The sequence below is a fragment of the Schistocerca nitens genome, chromosome 3, assembly GCF_023898315.1.
Source record: "Schistocerca nitens isolate TAMUIC-IGC-003100 chromosome 3, iqSchNite1.1, whole genome shotgun sequence".
NCBI classification, from domain to species: domain Eukaryota; kingdom Metazoa; phylum Arthropoda; class Insecta; order Orthoptera; family Acrididae; genus Schistocerca; species Schistocerca nitens.
Genome location: NC_064616.1, coordinates 821,826,998 through 821,851,518, shown reverse-complemented (window position 1 = coordinate 821,851,518; position 24,521 = coordinate 821,826,998). Strand labels below are relative to the sequence as shown.

The 24,521-nt window shown below is 39.9% G+C and overlaps 1 protein-coding gene across 1 annotated transcript in view; it reads right to left on the bottom strand.

Annotated features, from left to right (window-relative positions):
• LOC126249436 (uncharacterized) overlaps positions 1 to 24,521 on the bottom strand; it is a 780,472-nt gene that overhangs the window by 146,541 nt on the left and 609,410 nt on the right. The window contains exon 7 of the mRNA XM_049951089.1: positions 18,368 to 18,532. Within this exon, the coding sequence (XP_049807046.1) occupies positions 18,368 to 18,532 (165 nt within the window). The remainder of the gene's footprint in view (positions 1 to 18,367; positions 18,533 to 24,521) is intronic.

Below are 24,521 nucleotides of genomic sequence, written 5' to 3'. Positions count from 1 at the left end.
CTGACTGCAGTGCTTCATTCTGCCTGTTTACATATCTAAGTATTTGAATACACGTGCCTAAACAAGTTTCTTTGGAGCTTCAGTGTATGTGAAACAATACCGTGGAAACTTCCGGCAAGGCAAATCTATGTTATTGAGCCTTTGGAGCCTTAGAGCCACATGGCTGGAAATTGCGTACATCGTGGGGCGAAAAACGTCCTCCCATGACAGTATTATGTAGCCAGTATTTGGAATGCGGACAAAACGAATTAACGACAAGGTGTATTGCTCAGTAGTCAACCACCAAAGTGATATCTGAGAAACAATGGAATGGAAAATTCTCTGAATCTTTAATAATCTATCGTTTGCACACATCACTTGAAGTAAGGACTGTTGGAGGCAGAAAACGTAATTCTGATGTTTTCAGTTTTGCAAACCTAATATCCATAGCGCTTTCTACTTCTTTCGCCAGATATGTACAACAATAGACATAGGTATAGGTGCATTGTGTGTTCTTACTACGTGGTGACAAGTCACATAATTTGCTTGGAATTAAGCGCAGGATGTACTGATTAGTGTTTAATGTCTGTGCAAATAACAGAACTGTGTTCATGAGTTCAACATGGGAAATGCACTGACAGCCCTGCTCTACAGCTGATCACGACACCTATAGTCAAGAACTTTTTGACAAGCCCACCACAATGACGGCCTTTCATGTACATAGAAACAAAATTTTCAGTATTTCAGTTTTATGTATGAGTATATAGTCCGTTTGAAGATTTTAAGGAAGATGCCAAATTGTACAAAACACATTCGGCGAAAAATGTTTATTGGTAAATACGTTAACACCTTTACTGAAGATCTGATATCAGAATGTCTGTATTTTAATCTTCATGAAATAACTGTATTGTTACTATCAAATTTTGCGGAAGATAGTTATTAACCTAGAAAGAAGTTTTAAAAATAAGAGCGTAGAATCTCTCGTAAGAGATAATAGCCATTGTGAAGCATTCGAAGTGATCCTCTCTGAAAGTAAATGTTTTATTTATGAGAATCAAGCGTGATATGTACAGCGATACAGTAACATTGTGTAGCATTTTAAGAATCTTGGTACTTATAATGTCGGAGCTAGACATTATTTTTTTTCTGAATTCAGTTCATTTTATTACTAAGTTACAAATAAAAAAAATTCCCAGTGCTGCTCATGGCTTCATTGACGATATGTTGGTGGCACATTTCACACTTTTATTTGGAAAACATTTGTTACAGGTGGAGAAAAATGTATTTGGATGCACACAGTTTTCATTTCAATTTAAAACATCATATTTCTCACTTCAGGACAAAATCTTCAGGTTCTTGCACCGGTTGTCAGATGTGTAATCAGTAATTCCTGGGTTTTCAGTGTCAAATATTAAATTAAATTTGTCATGTTTTACGTTGTATTTGATGAACCATCACCGCAGTGGTGCTTATTAACAGCGGTGATCATTTTGGCTATTTCGCTCATGTCCGGATGTAAGAACTGACAGTAAAAATTTGGTATGAAGTATAAGTGGAAAATAATACATGACGTATCCAAAGACCGGAGTGCACTAGGCATAACCACTGTTTTTTTGCAAGTGCTAAGCAGTTGGAATATTGATAAAATCAAATTAGTATCTCAAACATACGACCGCTGTACTGCAATAGCAGAGAAAAATAATGGTGTCCATTCTATGTCGAAACAAGCTTATCCTCATGCTCTCTTTATCCGCTGCTACGCACGTCAGTTGAACCCGGTGCTCCTGTGTAAAAAAAATTACACAAGTAGAATTTTTTGCGGAAAATCTGTAAGGATTTCATTCATGATTTAGCCGTTACAGTAAAAGAAGTCAACTGATAGAAAGGGGTTTTAAACTACCAAGTTCTTGAGAAACAAGGTGGAATTCCGATTCGCGCGTTGTACAAAGCATTATTCTTCACTACACAGTCCTGAGGGCTGCATTTAACGCTGTGATAAACAATGAAGGGTGAGGTGATAATTCTTCACATCAAGCAATTTTGCTAGATAGTATACTGGATAATCAAATTTTGCTTTTTCTACTGCAGCTGCAGAGTTCGATTACCCAGGACACAAGTATCTTGTTCGACATCTTTCAAAGTAAAACTGTGAACATTAGACGCTGTAAGCTCGAAACTGAAAATTACATTAAGGCTGTAGTAACATTAAGATGTGAGCAAATTATTCTGAATTGCATAGTGGGAGCTACGTGCGTTATAAATTTAGCAGGATTATCTGAAATAAATTTTAACGAAACAGAAGCGAGTATTCGGGAACTGAGTAGGCTAACACTAGAAGTGATTGACACAGTAGTAGTAAACGTGGAAACTAGATTCCAGGATCTTAGTGAAACAGGTTTTACAAAATTTGTAAATGAGAAAAAGTTCTCAGGTTATAGTAGGCCAAACAGTTTCCTGATTCGTGAAGCTGAAAATCTGCTTAAAATGTATCCTTTATCTGACAGTGAAAAACTGAAAAAAGAACTTACGTTTATTTACAGCAGTCAGGATAAACGTCTACAGCCTCCGGAACTCCTTAAATCCATTATAATTAATGGATTTAAAAAAGTGCTCTCCTAATTTATGAAATCACTGTCGTTGGTTCCTGCAAATTCCAGCAACCACCACGTCTTGCGAAAGAAGCATGAGTAAATTAAAATGCGTTAAATCCTTTCACAACACGATGAGAAATGACAGACTGTCAAACTTGGCGATTTTGGCTACAGATAAGGGAAGCGTGAAATATTGAGCCAAGCGGAGGGAGTTCAAATCTCGTGTTATCGATGTTTACGCCCAGAAAAAGGACAGAAGGATAGAACTAATTTACAAAAAGATGTAACGGTGAGTTATTATGTGTTATATTTTTATTAATGTGTAGCTGTTTAATATTTTTATGCATCTATTCACAATAATTTCTGTAGCAGTTTCATTATTAGTCAAAATCTGTAATAAAGTTACATTTGCAGTGTTTCAATTATACAGGTTTTTGTTTCAAGATTTTTTATCTTTTTTAGAAATTCATTATTCTCATCCTATCCTACAAAAATGCCACGCCTCGCCATTGATTCTAATCTACAGTCACAACAAAATGTCCTCAGAATACAGATTTTGGCTCTAAGCGTCATCTTCAGATTTGTCATAAAAAGTGGGAAACGCAATCTCCATCTGGAAAACGATAAATTGTGAAATAGCGGAGTGAAGCTACATTCGTCCACACTGAGGTGACAAAAGTCATGGGATAGCGATATGCACATATACAGTTAGCGATAGTATCACGTACAAGAGGCATAAATGGGCAGTGAACTGGTGGAGCTGTCATTTCTACTCAGGTAATTCGTGTGGAAAGGTTTCCGACGTGATGGCTGTACGACGGAAATTAACAGACTTTGATTGCTATACGCATGAGACATTCTACTAGGGTATTCAATATTTCGAGATCCACAATGCCAAGTGTGTGCCGAGAATACCACATTTCAGGCATTACCTCTCACCATGGACAACGCAGTGGCCGATGGAATTCGCTTAACGATCGAGAGCAGCGGTTTTTGCGTAGAGTTGTCAATACTAACAGACAACCAACATTGCGCGAAATAACATCAGAAATAGATGCGCGAGGTACGACGAACGTATCCGTCAGGACAGTGCGCCTAAATATGGCGCTAATGGACTACAGCAGCAGACGACTGACGTGAATGCCTTTATTAACAGCACGACATCACCTGCAGCGCCTCTCCTCGACTCGTGACCATATCTGTTGGATCCTAGACGACTACAAAATCGTGGCCTTGTCGGATGAGTCCTGCTTTCAGTTGGTAAGAGTTGATGGTAGGGTTTGAATGTGGCGCAGACCCCACGAAACCATGTGCTCCAGTTATAGATATGGAACTTTACAAGCTGGTCGTGGCTCCATAATAGTGTGAGCTGTGTTTACGTGGAATGGACGTGGTCCTCTGGTCCAATTGAACCGATTATTGACTGGAAATATGTACGTTCGTCCACTTGGAGACAATTTGCACCCATTCATGGACTTCATGTTCCCAGCCAATGATGACATTTTTAAGGATAACTATGCGCCATGTTACCGGGCCACAGTTGTTCGTGCTTGGTTTGAAGAACATTCTAGACAATTCGAGCGAATTATTTGGCCACTCAGGTCGCACAGCATGAATACTATCGAACATTTATAGAACATAATCGAGAAGTTAGATCGTGCACAAAATCCTGCACCGGCAACACTTTCGCAATTATGGACGGCTATAGAGGCAACACGGGTCAATATTTCTGCAGAGGACTTCCGATGTCCTCCTGAGACCGTGCCACGCCGAGCGGATACATCACGCCGGAAAGAAGTCAGACACGATATTAGGATGTATTCCCTGACTTTTGTTACCTCAGCATATCCTGGTTTATACAGGGTGTTACAAAAAGGTACGACTAAACTTTCAGGAAACATTCGTCACACACAAATAAAGAAAAGATGTTATGTGGACATGTGTCCGGAAACGCTTAATTTCCATGTTAGAGCTCATTTTAGTTTCGTCAGTATGTACTGTACTTCCTCGATTCATCGCCATGATTTCATACGGGATACTCCACCTGTGCTGTTAGAACATGTGCCTTTACAAGTACGACACAACATGTCGTTCATGCACGATGGAGCTCCTGCACATTTCAGTCGAAGTGTTCGTACGGTTCTCAACAACAGATTCGGTGACCTATGGATTGGTAGAGGCGGACCAATTCCATGGCCTCCACGCTCTCCTGACCTCAACCCTCTTGACTTTCATTTATGGGGGCATTTGAAAGCTCTTGTCTACGAAACCCCGGTACCAAATGTAGAGACTCTTCGTGCTCGTATTGTGGACGGCTGTGATATAATACGCCATTCTCCAGGGCTGCATCAGTGCATCAGGGATTCCATGCGACGGAGGGTGGATGCATGTATCCTCGCTAACGGAGGACATTTTGAACATTTCCTGTAACAAAGTGAAGTCACGCTGGTACGTTCTGTTGCTGTGTGTTTCCATTCCATGATGAATGTGATTTGAAGAGAAGTAATAAAATGAGCTCTAACATGGAAAGTAAGCGTTTCCGGACACATGTCCACATAACATATTTTCTTTCTTTGTGTGTGAGGAATGTTTCCTGAAAGTTTGGCCGTACCTTTTTGTAACACCCTGTATAGCAAACATATTCTTCACTATGTGATGAAACATATCTAAGTAAAACAGACAAAATCTCATATTACTGTAATATGACTGAGCCAGACTGGCATCTTCAATAAATATAAACAAAATGAGTTAGGCGTCGTCGAACAGTAACAATAATATAGTGCCAACCAGGCCACAGCGCCGCGAAAATCATTATGTGAACGGCGCTACTGTTCACAGCAATCTTGGGTGTATTGCAACACGTTAAACACATTGGCGACGTAAGCTCGTCAGGTATTCATACTGTTCACATATCGGAAATATATATGTACAATTAAGTAAAACTGTACATTTCAGTAAAAACTATTCTTGAACTAAAACGCATTGTAAGTTGGCTCCTGGATAACTGCTTTTGTTCACGATTATGTCGCAGCTTGTAAAAATAGTTACAAGATATGAATCCACAAACGATGGCCCCGCAGTCAGTGGGAGAGGAGATAAGAGGAGTGGTCCCACAATTGTCTCAAATACTGCACCAGATGTGAGCAAACGCGTCATTTAGGCACGTTTTAAATGATTACGTTTGTGTCTGTCATATCAACTGCTCAATATGTTGACTTTCAACACTGATACGTGCAATAAAGCGATCCCGAACAGACAATACCGCAATTCGAATTTCATTTGGACTTATCGTAACCCTGGCGCGTGTTGCTACGTACTTCACATCCTCAGTAGTTGTTGATGTTTCCTCGTAGTGGTCTTCTTTTATGTTTGGTGAGCGTGCTGTCAGTCGCAAACGAACAATCCAGCGATCTCCCAGTGTTGTGCTACGAATGTTTCTAATTATCTGTGCGGAATGGGCTTGACATCCGTCAAGCCAGTATCACATGGGTTGCACTATGTCCAGTGGCATGCCTTACAATAACTGCGTCAGCATTTGTGTTATCAACTGCAGATACTTGTAGCTATTTAGAGTCCCACGAGTAAAACAGGGACCGATGACGCTTTTCTCCAAACGCGCGAACGACACGTGGTCGGCTCAAGGTCGTTGATATTCCACCTGTCTCAGCCAGCGTGTATTTTGTACCAACCAGTAGTGCATGCGGTTGACTGAACTGCACGTGGTTTGTAACCTATGCGTCCTCTGTAAACAAAATCTAGCATAGTAACGCCGCATCACTTTGAAGTTTTCGTAGACACGATTTGGAAAACTGCTACTGACTAAAAATCATTTCTGCGAAGCTATCTATGAAGCAAAATGTGAAATGTATGAAATAGATTGGAATGTTGCGTTTGCAGAACACTTTTTCGGCTGATCACAGTTGCACAGTAACATTACCTCGTTGTGACACGTAAATTGTGCGTCACTGCTGCTACATTGTTAATTACATTTCCGCTTAGTAGTTGCTGTATTCCATTGTCGTATTTCTTTTTTCAGACTTAAAATTTCTAGAATTTTTTAATACTTTTGATTTTGGATGAATACCGAATTGAACAAACACAACTGTTTTCTTCTTCTAACAAACAAAAGTTTTGCTGAAGATAAAAGGGCTTTTATTTACTTTCTAGTATATAAGAGCAATGTTCTTTACCATTTGTACATATTGAGATTCCGTTTGTAAGAAAACTATTCACAAATTAGAAAGCATACATCAAAAACAGTTTGAAATGCGTGTATGGGCGTTGCAGCGTAGGTTTCTCTGAGAAATAATTGTTAAAATTTCGATAAAAATTCCACACGTAGGTTCGTTTCCGAGTTAACTATCATTGAAGGTAGCCAATCGTGCCGTTGTGGGCGGAAATTTTGGCGGTGTCTCCAAACGTGATCTTTGTTTGGTTTCCTAAAAGTGAAGAAATTGGACATGGGTGCTTAGTAATGATCAAACCCGAGGAAAAGGCTGAACAATCTCGTTCGCTATCATCTACGTTATCAGAACAACTGACATTAATTGAGGTATTTCCGGAAGAAGGGTCCACAAGTGTATGGGCCCCTTTTCTGGAAACTGTTTAAAATTAATCACCGTGTTATGTAGAATATACTGCCACAGTTTTGTTTCATTATCTGAATGCTAGAAGTCAGGGCACTGTATTCTTGATGCTTGTGCGAGCAGCACTTCTCGTTCACTTTAATGTAGTGAGTGCTTACGTGCAGGTCAGCTTACTTGGAACATCGGCAGTTAGTGCTGTGTTTACATTATGAAGAAACCTGTTGAGGTTGTGCAACAGTAAATAGTAGTGATGGGTAGTAAATGACTACAGTCTTACGAGGATTGTACTATATGCACTTCTCTGGGGGGTTTCCTGAACTTAGAAATGATTAAGAACAATATTACTATTATATTTTAATGTTTCCTGACGGTTAAACTAACATCCGATGAAAGAACTGTTTGCTCGTTATAATCTACTGACACTGATCTACGGGAAAAGCGCCTATAGATGTTTATCAGAAATATTATTTTTCACATTAAAAACATAGGGTTAAAATATCTAGTATTGTGGAAAGATTTACCTAATAGTAGTACACATCCTATTAAAATGTACTTCTATATTAGAATCAGATTGTTATTCCGATATATTAAACGTAAGTGTTTGAACAGTCCTGTCTCAAATAACCACTTTGTCTATGGGCCTTTCTTCCGGAAAATTCCTGGCGGTTCACTTGAATTTGTGCACGTAATAGCCTGATAGGCTAACTTAAAAAATCCTCAACGTATCGAATTTTTTTCTTAACAATTATTTATCAGCACCATTTTCACTGCAACGCCCTTCCAAGCTTTTCAGATTGTTTCTGGCTATCCTGTATAGCTTGGTAACGCATTCTGCGGTTATTGTGGCTTACTGAATTTTGCATTGTAGCTGTTATTCAGTTCGTCATCGGCAAGCATAGAGAAATTAATGTAAAAAATTTGCAACTGAGAATTCAGATTGTTGTGGTTAACATTACTTTATTGTATGAGAAAGTTTGTGTGTGTGTTTCCGTTTGTGCATGCAGTATTTTTCCACTTACTTTAACAGGTTTGGGTTTTATGGCAGTTCTTTGAGGGCAGAGATCAGAGTTCCGTTGCAGACGATTGTGCGTAAGTTTATTATTTCTTTTCATTCTACTGTGGATCTCTGCATTTGATAATTTTCCTGAGTTATTTGCTTTTGTTGGGGCTGTTGCTGCATTTCAGAATTTTTAGGTCGGGTTTGATGTCTATTTGTCTGTGATCCATTTCCATAATGCGTTCTGCGAATACCGAATGATAGTTGCTCCTTTTTAGTACCTTCTGCGTACCTAATCTTGAAATTTCTGCCTGTACACGCAATGTACATTGAACTGCAGTAATGACATATCAACAGATAAATACCAGATGTGCTGTGTTTGTCTGTCTTGGTACTGGCTGTTTTTAGTTTTCTCTAGGTTGAGTTACCTGTTCAGTAGGCTATTTGCACTCTGTGTCTTATGAGTATGTTGACCATCCTGTGAGCTGCTATTTTTCCTTATTGTTGCTATTTTTCCTTATTGTGGTGGATATTTCTTGTTTATGTGAGCTTGTGTGCGTCTTCTGTGTGTTTGCATTATGTGTATTAATGTCTGTGTGCCTTTGTTTGAATGTTTGTGATTATCTCTTGGTTTTTGTGTGCTAGGTGTCCCATTTATTTTTGTTTTAATTTTGTGATTCAGTTTGTCAGATAGTCGATAACGTTTTTGACTACATATACGTCAGTTTTGTAGTTGTCTTCATTTGGTGGAGTTTTATTCAGTCTGCGCAACTTGTATATGAAACCAGCTTCTTTGGATGTAGTAGGGTTGCTAGAGTCTGTGCTGGTGATGGTTATTTCTCTGAATATGAAAAACTGATGCTGGTTGTCATGTCTGTGTGTGGGGACGTAAAAGAAATTTAGCCTTTTCCGATTTTTTGTTTCTACGGTGGATTTTGTTTTAGGATGGACTGTTTTTGTCACTGTGGAGTTATTGGATGTGACTGGGTGTTTCACCTAGAAGATATATGATGTCACTATGTAGTGATGCTAAATAACTATCGCGTATTGTTTAAGTGTTAGTGTGGTTTCAAATATTTTGTTTTCAGTGTAATTAAGGAAGACTTTGGCTAAAAGTCCATTGACTTTTGACCCCATAGGAAGCCTATCTTCCTGTGAGTACAACTGATTGCCAAATGAGAAACAGTTTTGTTCTCTGATTAATTTCAGAATGTTCCTTATTTCTTTTACATTGGGTCCAGGACTGTCTTTCTCTTGTTCTAATTGCTGTTTCATGATGCTGATGGTTTCTCTGGTCGTGATATTGGTATACATGGATGTAATGTTGAATGGATATGGCTGTTGTTGGTCTGTTCACATGTTTGATCTTTTCTATCAGCTCTTCATTGTTGTGTATGCTTCTGTTGTTACTATATAGTTAATATTTCTGTAAGTATTTGTATAATTCTCTGGTTAGGTGATATGTAGGTGTAATACTGAAATATACAACCGTTGATCGATATATCTCGCTTATCCACTTTCGGAAGGCTGTTTAGTGTGCGTACATTCGTTTTCTTCCGCCTTAGCCCTTTCGTTTTGTTTTATGAATATGTGTAAAATCTTCTAAAGAAGTATCTGTGTATTTTTCTGGTATCACTGTGTTGGGTCACTGGTTAACTTTCCTATCTTGATTTCTTATAGAAAATTTAAGATTTAATTTTTGTATGCTTCTTGTTTAATTATTACCATAGTGTTGCTTTGTCAGCTTTTGTGATTAGATACCCACAGCTTCGATGTTTATTCAGTATTCTTCCAGATGTCTATCCCTTCTTCACGTTTTGTTCCTAATGATATGTTATTTTATTTTTCCTTTATGACGCGTCCGATTTCGTCTGCAGTTTACCCTCTTTTCAGACCTGCATTGATATTTAGGTTATTGTTTATTTCATGTCGTTTTGTTATGTTTTCACTTTCTGTGATAAGCTGTTATTTAACAGCAAGAAAATAAAAAAACGATGCTTTCACTTCAGCGAAACATGTCTGTGTAAAAAGAAGAAACAATAGTATTTGCTTAATGAAGAACGTGTTCAAAAACAAAATAATTTGTAAGCGAACATGGACAAAAGAGTGACCTTCAACCTCAGGATGGATATTTTTTAGTAAAGTTTTTTAACAAGATCGTGAAGGCTTGGCGTGATCGAGATACTTGCAGGTTTTCCATCCATCCATTGTCCAGTGGTGTCACTCTTAACACCACTTAAAGTATCGCATGGCACTGACAGCAGAAATCTGTAGCTTATGAGGAGATGCTCGATCATTTTATCCCAGTCCTTTTAACCCTCAACTCCTGGTAGCACCTTAAAACTTATGAGTGATTCTTTCACCTGATTTGATGCGGTTTTTACAAGTGGAACGGTAGAGAAGTAGCTTAAAGTTGGTTCAATGTACCCTCTGCCAGGCAGTTAATTGTGAATTGCAGGGTAATCATGTAGACGTAGATATAGATGAACCATCCCCTGCAGCTTTCGAGGGTCCCTGTCTGTCTGTGTGTGGGATATGTCTGGTCTTCCTTTTGCTGTGATTGTTCCTTAACGTTTCCACTTCACAATCACATCACCAACAGTAGATTTGGGCAGCTTTAGCAATGTTGAAATTTCCGTGATATAGTTAGTATTTAGGTGAAGTTCAGTGAGAAGTACACGTCCGAAGTCATGGAACTCTCCAGAGCGAACCATTTTGCTGCCACTGCTCGCCCCAGACAACATGATTTTCCTTTTATACAAGCACGTACACGTCTCGTGATATATGTTGGTCCATGTTTCATTATATAGTTTTGTCAGAATACTTTTAATAATATAATGTACTTGGGGTGGTTTGCACTATGAGCCTCACCCATGTAAGTGCCATTTGGTGACAAAATTATCCTCTATGCAGACAGGTGTTGTAGGGCATTGCAAGTTGCCAGTTCAAACCAACCCTCACCCGAACCGAGGGGTTGTTCTGGGAAACCTCATGGAATTGCGTTTGTTGTATTTTACTGAGAGCAGCATCAGCAATTTCTAATCTGGAACACCATTGCAGGAATCGCGACATCAGCAGCAGCACATCTGACCACATTCCAAGGTCATTTAGAGGAATGGTGGAGAATATTAAGCCCCCTCATGCCTCCCTACATCACTGCTCAACAGCAAAATACGGTGAAGTATCTGAACAGCCGAAACATTTACCAACTATGTTTGTGTTAATAACTTCAAAAAATTCATTTAAGAACTGGCTCATCAGCCACATTGGTCAATTTAATTTGATGCTATAAATCATTCACTATCGATTACCACATCCTGTAAACAGCATATTTCTTTATAAGCAATTAAAAAACAACATTTACTTATACAACATAACTAAGGAATAAGGAATTCGCATTCATTGAAAATGAGTTTTTCCTTAAATGCAGTCCCACAAAACCCTGAGACGATAAGTAAAGGCAAATGCTGTTACACGTCCTGCTTGCTCCTGTCATCAGCAGATGGCTGCACTATAGAACACGTGTGCTTACTTCCACCAGCAGATGACTGCACTGCAAAACTGACTGATCTGTGAACTACGATTTCCTACTGCCACCAATAGAACGTTGCACACTTAAATAACGCAACAGTCACAAAATAATTATTTTCCACTACTAGCATATTGAAAAATTATAAAAGTCAGCAAAATAAATCGGCAGCGTGAAAATGGGTGGCGAACGATGTTTACATTGCTAATTGAGGTTAACATACGAAAAACGCTGTATAACTCAAATTATTTATTGTGATGTCAGAATACTAAAAAATACGTCTGCAGCGTAAAACAAAGAGCGAGTTAATTTCCACGTATACACAATCTGCCAAATTAAAATCTGTACCTATTACAAACAACTGCTGACATTTGAAAATGTAGGCCTAACAATTCAGTGTCGTAAAACTAACCTGACCACGTTTATAACTCCAGAAAAATACGTGTTATCTATGCAGTGAAACAGATGTAACTCATTAGGTCTACTGTTGCAAGTCACAACACTCCCTCAAAGTATGTATTCCCGCGATTAAATGGTTCTGTAGCACAATTTTAGGACGGAAAAAGACAATGCATCGTGTTATCCACTACAAACAATATAAACAATGCTATTTATAGCAAATCAGTGATATAATACAGTAGTTTGCTGTCAGAAGTCTCCCTAAAAGATTTATAGACTGTATTTTTCCTATAATATTGCTAATAATATTCTAAAAAAACATCAGCAGCTTGAAAAGTGTGACGTTCATCAGGCAGAGGTATCTAAATACGTGGAGTGCGTATTCAGTCTGTGCACTTAGATTTCCTGAGACAACAGCTCACGAAAACAAAAACCTGCAACCAAGTACACCACCACAAACATATGCACAACACAATTATCTTATCAGAGAAGGAAGCAATAAAGGAATTTCATTACTTAACATGACTTAAACTGCAGGTGTACTTCGACTACTTGTAAACAAACAACCAATGATGGTAACAATGAGAGATATGACATTTCCAAAGACAATGCCAGAGTCGATATATCGGGAAAACCACTTACCATATATCGTGAAACGTCTCATTCTTTATAAACACAAATTAAATACTCATTCATCTAAATTGGTTGTATACTTCATTAAAATACACGTTTATCGAAACAAACAAAATCGCTACCATAATTCGATATCGTATTCCTTTCAAACACAAAGAATCATCAAAAATACGCTTAACGCCTAACTCAAGAGCTTGTATGACCACCAACATTAATATAAATACTGAACAAATGCTACAACACGCATTAAAGTGATGCTGTTCTCTATCATGTAGATGTGGAAGTGGTCGTGTTCTAAAATTTAGTGGGTCATAATCGGAAATGACGTTAGAGAGTCTACCAGTCCATGGTTCTGCTGAGATAGCGACGTCGTAATACACGGAAAACGAAGGCGAAATAATTTGATTACAGAAGCAATTGCGGTGCGGGATTACCAGTAATTTGCCAAAGGGAGTAATTATATTCTAGCTGTAACAACAGAGCAGCCGTTTGCAGAGATTAAAACTGATGGAATGTTGTTATTGTGGTCTTCAGTCTGAAAACTTGTTTGCTGCAGCTCTTTACGCTCTGTCCTGTGCGAGCTTCTTCATCTCCGAATTAGCTACCGCAACCTACATCTTTCTTTAATCTGCTTACTGTATTCATCTCTTGGTGTTCATCTACTATTTTAACCCTTCACACTTCCGTCAAATACTAAACTGGTGAAGCCTTGATGTCTCAGAATGTGTCCTAGCAATCGATCCCTTCGTTTGGTCAAGTTGTGCCACAAATTCTTTGCCTCCCAAGTTCTATTCAGTACTTCCTCATTAACTACGTAATCGACCTATCTAATCTTCAGCATTCTTCTATAACACCACATTTCAAAATCTTCTGTTCTCTATTTATCTAACCAGCCTATAGTCCATGTTTCAAGTACATACATGGCTACACTCCAGGAGAAACTTCGTAACACTTAAATCTACACTCCTGGAAATTGAAATAAGAACACCGTGAATTCATTGTCCCAGGAAGGGGAAACTTTATTGACACATTCCTGGGGTCAGATACATCACATGATCACACTGACAGAACCACAGGCACATAGACACAGGCAACAGAGCATGCACAATGTCGGCACTAGTACAGTGTATATCCACCTTTCGCAGCAATGCAGGCTGCTATTCTCCCATGGAGACGATCGTAGAGATGCTGGATGTAGTCCTGTGGAACGGCTTGCCATGCCATTTCCACCTGGCGCCTCAGTTGGACCAGCGTTCGTGCTGGACGTGCAGACCGCGTGAGACGACGCTTCATCCAGTCCCAAACATGCTCAATGGGGGACAGATCCGGAGATCTTGCTGACCAGGGTAGTTGACTTACACCTTCTAGAGCACGTTGGGTGGCACGGGATACATGCGGACGTGCATTGTCCTGTTGGAACAGCAAGTTCCCTTGCCGGTCTAGGAATGGTAGAACGATGGGTTCGATGACGGTTTGGATGTACCTTGCACTATTCAGTGTCCCCTCGACGATCACCAGTGGTGTACGGCCAGTGTAGGAGATCGCTCCCCACACCATGATGCCGGGTGTTGGCCCTGTGTGCCTCGGTCGTATGCAGTCCTGATTGTGGCGCTCACCTGCACGGCGCCAAACACGCATACGACCATCATTGGCACCAAGGCAGAAGCGACTCTCATCGCTGAAGACGACACGTCTCCATTCGTCCCTCCATTCACGCCCGTCGCGACACCACTGGAGGCGGGCTGCACGATGTTGGGGCGTGAGCGGAAGACGGCCTAACGGTGTGCGGGACTGAAGCCCAGCTTCATGGAGACGGTTGCGAATGGTCCTCGCCGATACCCCAGGAGCAACAGTGTCCCTAATTTGCTGGGAAGTGGCGGTGCGGTCCCCTACTGCACTGCGTAGGATCCTACGGTCTTGGCGTGCATCCGTGCGTCGCTGCGGTCCGGTCCCAGGTCGACGGGCACGTGCACCTTCCGCCGACCACTGGCGACAACATCGATGTACTGTGGAGACCTCACGCCCCACGTGTTGAGCAATTCGGCGGTACGTCCACCCGGCCTCCCGCATGCCCACTATACGCCCTCGCTCAAAGTCCGTCAACTGCACATACGGTTCACGTCCACGCTGTCGCGGCATGCTACCAGTGTTAAAGACTGCGATGGAGCTCCGTATGCCACGGCAAACTGGCTGACACTGACGGCGGCGATGCACAAATGCTGCGCAGCTAGCGCCATTCGACGGCCAACACCGCGGTTCCTGGTGTGTCCGCTGTGCCGTGCGTGTGATCATTGCTTGTACAGCCCTCTCGCAGTGTCCGGAGCAAGTATGGTGGGTCTGACACACCGGTGTCAATGTGTTCTTTTTTCCATTTCCATGAGTGTATATTCGATGTTAACAGATTTCTCTTCTTCAGAAATGCTTTTCTTGCTGTTTCCCGTCTACACTTTATATCCTCTCTACTATATACTTTCTACACTTATATGGCCTCATCAACAGTTAATTTACTGCCCGAATAGCGAAACTCATCTACTACCTAAAGTGTCTTGTTTACTAATCTGAATCGTTTAGAATCACCTGATTTAATTCGAATACATTCAATTATGTTTGTTTTTCTTTTGTTGATATTCATCTGATGTCCTCTTAGCAAATCAGTGTCCATTCTGTTCAGCTGCTCTTTCAAGTCCTTTATTGTCTCTGACAGAATTACAATGTCATCGGCAAACCTCAAAGGTTTTATTTCTTCTCCCTGAACTTCAATTCGTACTCCATATTTTTCTTTTATTTCCGTTATTACTTGTTCAATGTGCAGACTGAATAACATTGAGATTACCCTGCAATCCTGTATCACTCCCTTCTCAACTACTACTTCCGTTTCATGCCTCTCGACTCTTATTACTGCCGTCTGGCTTCTGTAGAAGTTGTAAATAGCCTTTCTGCCACTGTATTTTACCCCTGCTACCTTCAGAATTTCGAAGAGAGTGTTCCACTTAACACTGTCAAAAGTTTTCTTTAGGTCTACAAGAATCCAAACTAATCTTCCCCGAGGTCTGCTTCTACCAAGTTCGTCTGCAGTTTAAGTCACGTTTAGTAATGAAATCAGTTTATTGCTTCCTTCTCTGATAAGGTAATTCTGTTGTGCATATGTTTGTGGTGGTGTACTAGGTTACAGATTTTTGTTTTCGTAAGCTATTATCTCCCGAAATGTAACTGCACAGACTGAATACGCACTCCACGTATTTAGATACCTCTGCCTGATGAACGATACACTTTTCACGCTGCTGATGTTTTTTTAGAATATTGTTAGCAATATTATAGGAAAAATACAGTCTATAAATCTTTTAGGGAGACTTATGACAGCAAAGTACTCTATTATATCAGTAATTTGCTATAAATAGCATTGTTTATATTGTTTGTAGTGGATAACACAATGCATTGTCTTTGTCCGTCCTAAAATTGTGCTACAGAACCATTTAATCGCAGGAATACTTACTTTGAGGGAGTGTTGTGACTTACGTCAACAGTAGGCCTAATGAGGTACATTCAGTCCGTCTGTTTCCCTGCATAGGTAACGCGTATTTCTCTGCCGTTATAAGCGTGGTCAGGTTTCTTTTACGACATTGAATTGTTAGGCCTACTTTCTCAAATGTCAGCAGTTATTAGTGATAGGTACAGATTTAAGAATTTTGTAGACTAATTTGGCAAATTGTGTAATTGTGGATATTAACTCGCTCTTTATTTTACATTGCAGACGTATTTTCCAATATTCTGACATCACAATAAATGATGCAGCATTTTGTTGATGGCAGTACGAAATCTTGGTTCGCAGGTAAAACTTCAGTCGATTTTACAGTGCAGTTATCTGCTGGTGGAAGAAAGCAGGCGTGTTCTATAGTGCAGCCATCTACTGGTGACAGGAGCAAGTAGGATGTGTAGCATGACTTGCCTTTATTTATCGTCTCCGGGTTTATGGGATAGTATTCAAGGAAAAACTCATTTTAAACGAATATGAATACGTAATTTGTTATTTATATTCTATATGCAGATGTTGGATTTTAGCCGGTCGGAGTGGCCGAGCGGTTCTAGGAGCTACAGTCTGGAACCGCGCGACCGCTACGGTCGCAGGTTCGAATCCTGCCTCGGGCATGGATGTGTGTGATGTCCTTAGGTTAGTTAGGTTTAAGTAGTTCAAAGTTCTAGGAGACTGATGACCTCAGAAGTTAAGTCCCATAGTGCTCAGAGCCATCTGAACCATTTTTTTTGTTGGATTTTAATTATTTATTGCGAAATGTGCTGTTTGCGTGATCTAGTAATCGACGGAGAATGATTTATACTTTGAAAATAAATTTGGCAATGTGACTGTTCCCTATTGCCTGCTACGTTCAACTTCCATCATCGGCGAGTGATATGGGACCTCAGGTTCAAATGGCTCTGAGCACTATGGGACTCAACTGCTGAGGTTATTAGTCCCCTAGAACTTAGAACTAGTTAAACCTAACTAACCTAAGGACATCACAAACATCCATGCCCGAGGCAGGATTCGAACCTGCGACCGTAGCGGTCTTGCGGTTCCAGACTGCAGCGCCTTTAACCGCACGGCCACTTCGGCCGGCTGGGACCTCAGGTCTCACAGTTACACCTTCAACGTGCACTCAATTGATGTCACTGGAATGATGTTATCGTAGGACAGAAAAATTTTACCCTTACACCAGGACAGTTTGACCGAGAGCCACCGTTGACGCTTTACCCCAATCTACCATCAAAATAAAAAATAAAAAATAACAATGTCACTGGTAAACCAGTCCTTAAACGAATTTTTTGTAGTCCGTAATGCAGACGTAGTTGAGACTTGTTTCGGCAGTCGGTAGACTTCGCAAAATTTGGTTGCTGAACGGGGATGTGGGGAGGCATGGTTGGACTTAACGCCCTCTACCCCGGCGCTCCATGGTCTTGGCATGGGGCTGGATGTGCTGCTGCTGATGTCATGATTCCTGTAATTACCCTGGAGATATGAAAGTGCTGATGCTGCTCTCAGCGAAATATGAAAAGTGCAACTGCATGCGCCTTCCCTCCACGTTTCTCCCTCGCCTCTACACGTGCCCGGATGTCATGATTCTTGATACGGCCTTAACGGTAAGGAAGTGCTGATGCTGATGTCAGCCAAGTATGACATGCGGAATTGCACGATATTTCACGGAATGACCTCTCGGTTAGGGTCAATGATGGCTCGTACCAGCAATGCCCTGTTACTGATAGGCGCTGGCAACTGTGCATAGTTAATGGATCCATGAGAGCAATATTACCAGATAAAACGTGTAAAGGCTTTTGGTTCTCCTACAACGGGCACTGGAAATCATTGGTGCTTGAGAGCAACATTGTCAGTTAATAGGTTGAACAAAACCTCTTTCGATTTCCTTTTTCATCTACGTGCAGTCTTAGCTTTATCATCGATGCCTAGTAACACTGTGGGTCTTTAAACTGCAACCCTGTTTCAGTTTCTACGTTTAATTTTTCCAGATTTAAAAGGAACATGCAGTACTGTGTAGCTAACGATAAACATTACTTTAGAATTATCACACGCGGTGAAACTAAAGTAGTATAACCGAATAACTGTAATCAAGTCAGGTAAGATGATGTGGCGGTGAGTACGTACCAACGCAGACGGGTTGGTAATCGGACCACTGTCCTCCAACTGCGCACACCCGGATGCTGACTCCTTGCAGCTTGTAGCCTTGGTCGCACGTATAAGTTGCTGTTCCATCATCCACTGTCACGTTGCCGTACACGGGAATTTCTGGATCACCGCATTTTTCTGCACCTGTAAGAAAGCTAAAGTTAACACTGACTACGTAAATAGTATTTTGCAACTTTAGAAATTGCTGTTGTATACATTGGTCGTGTCTGACATTAGAAACTGAGGAATAGTTTTCTTGGATTGATGCAACCTATCAGTTACCCTACGGTCTCTCTCTCCTTGTCCGTACACGAAAATCGTAAAATGAATATGCCAGTGAACACATGACGTCGTCCTGCAATGTGTAATTTCATATCCCCGTCCGTTTCGCTAAACACTTCCATGTTCGTCGAATATACTTATATTTGCGTAATACTCGTAATGGAATGAAAAATGACTTTTGCATGTTTGTTTCTTTTCTGTTCCTCTTCCAAAATAGACGCATACCATTATGCTTCTTTATATTTTTATTCACTGACTTGCAAACGAAACGATCAATATTTCGGTCAGTTACAAGAGGAATGACATGTTCCAAATCAATTGTTGAAAATTTTACGTTTTGAGGATGCATTAAGGAAATATTATGGTGATTCAACTAAGATATACATGAGATATTTCCTCAACCGTTTAAGACATCATAATTCTGTTCTCACTGAAATGAATGATGAAAACGTCATCACTAAATGAGGTACAGTCTCTTTTCATAGCTGTATTAATTACAGAGCTATCTGTATCAGATTTCTTTTCCAAATGGAACACAGTAATTCCCTCTTATATTATTGTAGTTCTACAATAAACTAATTCAACGGCATTCACTCTTCAAATTCCGGAGTTTCAGAGTAAATACAATATTTACGACTTTTGATCACGAAACCGACTACCGTGTTATGCAGAAGTACGTGATTTCATATCCAAATGCGGAAGCACGTGACATCGAATAAGGAAAACATACCGCAGCGATAACTGTGGGGAAGACAGGAAATGCAGCTGTCATCCCGTCTGTGTCATTCACGTGTATCGAATGTTGGTTACTTCGGAAAATAAATGTCTTTCGCAATATGGGAGAAACTAGATATGATACTTCGTACGGACAATGCAAAAGGAACGCGAAGAAACATTTCAGTTGTACACACAAAGGAATCTCAAAAGACGGAGTGCGACAAGAATGGCAATTCTGCGAATGAGCAAAACACTGTTATTCGAATGGCGCTATAATGCTACATAGACGGTAAGGAACATTCCTGCTATGGGCAGATCGAAAGAAATAGATACTGCGCCAGCTGTTGCTCATAATGCGCATGTTGGCTCCATAGGAACTACGAATGCATCTGGAAGAAGTTGGCACAGCGTTTTCCGAATTTTCTCCCATCCATGTCATCTGTCACTTCACCAACAGACTAAATAGCGGTAAGTGGAAGAAGGGAAACAAGACTTTCATACATTACCTATTGAGGTGGCACAGCCTAAAATACAGAACTTTTACGTCTGAGCGACCACCTGCAAGTGCCAATATGATCAATTTTATTTCAGGTTAACGTGCTTATTCTCAATCATTGGAGTTCCTCGTAAAAGTGAGTGAGCTGTCTATTCTTTGTTTCTGTTTGCACATAAGAAGCGATATTCACGAAGTGACAAGTGAGTGAAGCATCAAAGGCAAACGTAGCTAAGACGAATAGCTTGTTTGGTTGCGTCATCCCGGAAAGGTGTCAAAAGGAACAACGCAACAAAATTACTGCTGTCCTTGTCAATATTGTTACAACGTAAAGTGTAGCATTCATTTCGATAAAATTTACAGAAAAATGAGAAGCTGTGTTTCAGTGAGTCTTCAGATTTCTTTATTATTAACTGAAACGACTTTACTGTCGAAATAATCTAACAAGCAATAATTTTATCAGGTTATACACAGTTTTATTTATGTAGCAAAGTAGTGACAAATTTCACATTGTACAAAAATGTTTCACATGACAGAAATTTTACGACGTATAAAAGAAGAACATTTGTGTTCAGATGAAAAAAAAGTCATCCTCGTGGTATTTTTTGTTTTTATTAACTTTGATCAGTCTTGTCTACATTTCAGTTCACTATAGGAAGTAAAAATAGGCGTGTACAGCACAAAAGTTGATTCTAATTGTGGTTTTTTCTAATCAATGTAAGGACTTCACACTTTTCTGGTACAAAAATCTCAAGTTAGTACAAGAAAACTGTTGATGAACTTTACGCTATTTCCATATCATAATCTTTATTTTAAGAATTTATCTTCACGTGGGTTTATTAGAAACAGTGATTTGATTGGTGCGACAAGTATTTCATTTAGACAGTTGACGAAAACCTAAAAATCAGTGTTTGTACGCTATATTGAATTTACTCACGGTTGTTATGGAAATAGTTGCTAACATTTAGTGTAGATATATCCGGCCAACGTGTAAGCGTACAGCGAAGGGAAAAAAGGAAAGGGAATATGAAACTGCATACTGCAGAGTCGCGCAACGTATGCAATGACATGGTCAGTCACGCTGTTAAGTTTTGTTAGACTGCAGTCTGTGTTTACAAGTTTAAATATACAATCCATTTGTTCTACTGAAACAGCTTTGAACCCAAGTACAGAATTAGCAGACAGGATTTCAGAGTACGGATATAGAAAAGGAAACTGTAGGGAAACTGGTAGGTTCTATCAATCCAAGTACTTACCTAGGAGACATCTGATCCACGTCATGTTTTCAAGACTGTTTTAAGTGTTTGGGGAAACAGACAAGTGGTACCATAAGACAATGAGTGAAGAGCATAAAGAACTATACGAAATTCCGATTGAGAAAAAAACACAGTGCTACAGTTAGCAGTCATCCCGTTGCACGAAAATGGGAGTCGAAATAAAACGAAATGAAAACGAAGTTACTTGATTCACAGACAAAGAAGCACAGATGTTAAAGTTTTTCCGTTTGCTTGTTTACTTCTTTACACGTCAAGTTCTGTAGGACCAAATTGAGGAGCAAATCTCCAAGGTCATGGAACGTGTCAGTACATGAAATTACAACATAAAAGTAAAAGCAGACAAAATAAAATGTTTATAAACCCCCAAAAAAGTCAAGCCTTAAGTGTAAGTAAACACAATCAACAGTACAATAAAAATCAGCTTAATTTCTCAAGAAACTTCTCGATAGAACAGAAGGAGTGACCCATGAGGAAACTCTTCAGTTTCGATTTGAATGCGCGTGGATTACTGCTAAGATGTATGAATTCTAGTGGTAGCTTATTGAAATTTGGATGCAGCAGTATACTGCACACCTTTCTGCACAAGAGTTAAGGATGTCCGACCAAGTGCAGGTTTGGTTTCTGCCGACTATTAACTGAGTGGAAGCTGCTTATTGTTGGGAATAAGCTCATATTGTTAACAAGAAATGACAGTAAGGAATATATATATATACACTGAGGGGCCAACGTCAAAATACCCAGGCTCGTGAACTGGGGTCGACAAGAGGTTCGTGAACGTACACCACTTATTGCCCGAACTGCCCGTTTCTGAGTCAAAAATATCCTTTTAGAATGGGAAGAGTTACCGCGAAATTAAATACCATACGACATAATCGAGTGAAAACAAGCAAAGCTGACTAATTTTCGTGTCAAACGATCACTCACTTCAGATACCGTTCGAATAGTAAAAATGGCAGCATCAAGTCTTTGAACCAGATCCTGAACGTGGGCTTTCCACAACAGTTTACGATCTATAAGCACATAGAAATTTGAACTGTTCAGTTTCACTAATCATATGCCCCTTCTGTGAAATTAAAACGTCAGGTTTTTCGTTGAATTGTGTGTTAAAAACTGTAAAAACCGTGTCTTACTGCGATTTAGCGTTAGTTTATTTTCTACGAGCCTAGAACGTATGTCATGAACTGCACTATTTGAAAACATCCTTCACTACCAAGCTACTGTCATCAGCAAACAGAAATATTTTAGAGTTACCCGTAATACTAGAGGGCATATCATTTACAAATATAAGGAACAGGAGTGGCCCCAACACTGATCCCTGGCGCACTCCCCACTTGACCGTACCCCACTCAGACCCTACTACACAGCCATTCTTAGCACTGTGAACAATGACCTTTCGCTCTCTATAGCTAAAGTAACAAGTGAACCAATTGTGAGCTACTCCCCGTATTCCGTAATGGTCCAACGTCTGGGGCAATATTTTGTGATCAACACAATCAAACGCCTCAGTTAAATAAACAAATATGCCTAGAGTTCGAAACCTTCTGTTTAACCCATCCAGTACCTCACAGGGAATAGAGAATATAGCATTTTCAGCTGTTAAACGACTTCTAAATCCGAACTGTGCATTTGATAGCAAATTATGTGATATAAAATGATCAGCTATAATTACATACACAGCCTTTTCAATAACTTTACCAAACACTGATGGCATAGAAGTAGGTCTAAAATTGTCTACATTATCCCTTTCTCCATTTTTATAAAGCGGCTTTACTACCGACTACTTTAATAGTTCATGAAACCGACCATTCCCGAAGGAAAAATTACAAATAAGCTAAATACAGGGCTAACATAAGCAGCACAGTACTTTAGTATTCTGCTAGGCTCTCCATCGTATCCATGAGAGTCCTTAGTCTTCAGTGATTTAATTAGTGACTCAATCTCCCCCTTGCTTGTATCACAGAGGTGTATTTCAGACATCAATCTCGGAAAGGCATTTGCCAAGAGAGTTATATGATTCCCTGTAGAAGCTACGTTTTTATTTAATTCACCAGCAATGCTCAGAAAATGATTGTTAAATACTGTACATATATCTGATTTAGGAGTAATAGAAATATTTTTACAACGAACTGACTTTACATCATCGACCTTGTGCTGATGATCAGATACTTCCTTCACAACTGACCATATGGTTTTAATTTTATCCTGTGAACTAGCTACTCTATTTGTATAACACATACTCTTTGCCTTCCTAATAACATTTTTAAGCACCTTATAGTACTGATTGCAATGGGCGAATGTAGCTTGATTGTGACTGCCTCTAACATTTTGATATAATTCCCGCTTTGTTTTACACGATATCCTTATCCCACTAGTCAGCCACCCAGGCTGCCTTTTGCTGTTAGTACCCTGTTTCGACCGTTCTAATGGAAAGCAACTCTCACAGACCATGAGAAATGTGTTAAGGAAAGCGTTATATTTGTCATCTATATTATCGGTACTATAATCATCCTGCCACTCTTGTTCCTTGACGGGGTTTAAGGAACTCTCTATTGCTGTTGGATTAATTTTCCTACATAGCTTGTAATTATATGTGACATTTGTTTGAGTACAAAAGCCTTTCAGTGTTAAAATTTGTGCATTATGGTCTGAAAGGCCATTCACCCTTTTACTTACAGAATGCCCATCTAGTAATGAAGAATGAATAAAAATATTTTCTATGGCTGTACTATGTTCCACTGCACCCTTGTTGGAAAAAACACAGTCTGCATCATACGAATTTAGGAAATCTACAAACAACCTTTCTTGCATCATCATATACAAAATTTATATTTAAGTACCACATATAACTAATTTCTGCAGGCCGTTGTGGCTGAGTGGTTCTAGGCGCTCCGGGCTGGAACCGAGCTGCTGCTACGGTCGCAGGTTCGAATCCTGTCTCGGGCATGGATGTGTGTGATGTCCTTAGGTTAGTTAGGTTTAAGTACTTGTAAGTCTAGGGGACTGATGACCTCAGATGTTAAGTCCCACAGTGCTCAGAGCCATTTGAACCACTTTAAACTAATTTCTGGCACTTCCTATAAAGTGAATCAAGAAACCTCTCTAGCTTGAGCAGAAATGCTCTGAAGTCAGAGTTAGGGGACCTATAAACAATAACAATCAGAAGTTTATTTTCACTAAATTCAGCTGCCCTTGCACAACATTAAAATATCTGTTCTGTGCAGTTCCATGATACGTCTACGGACACAAATGGAATACTGTTTTTTTTCCACTCCCACACCCCGCAAGTAGCTCCTTGAAAAACAGCCAGCTAATCTGTATCCTGGTACAGGAAGCCTCTGAATTGTCAAATTATTTAAATGGTGGT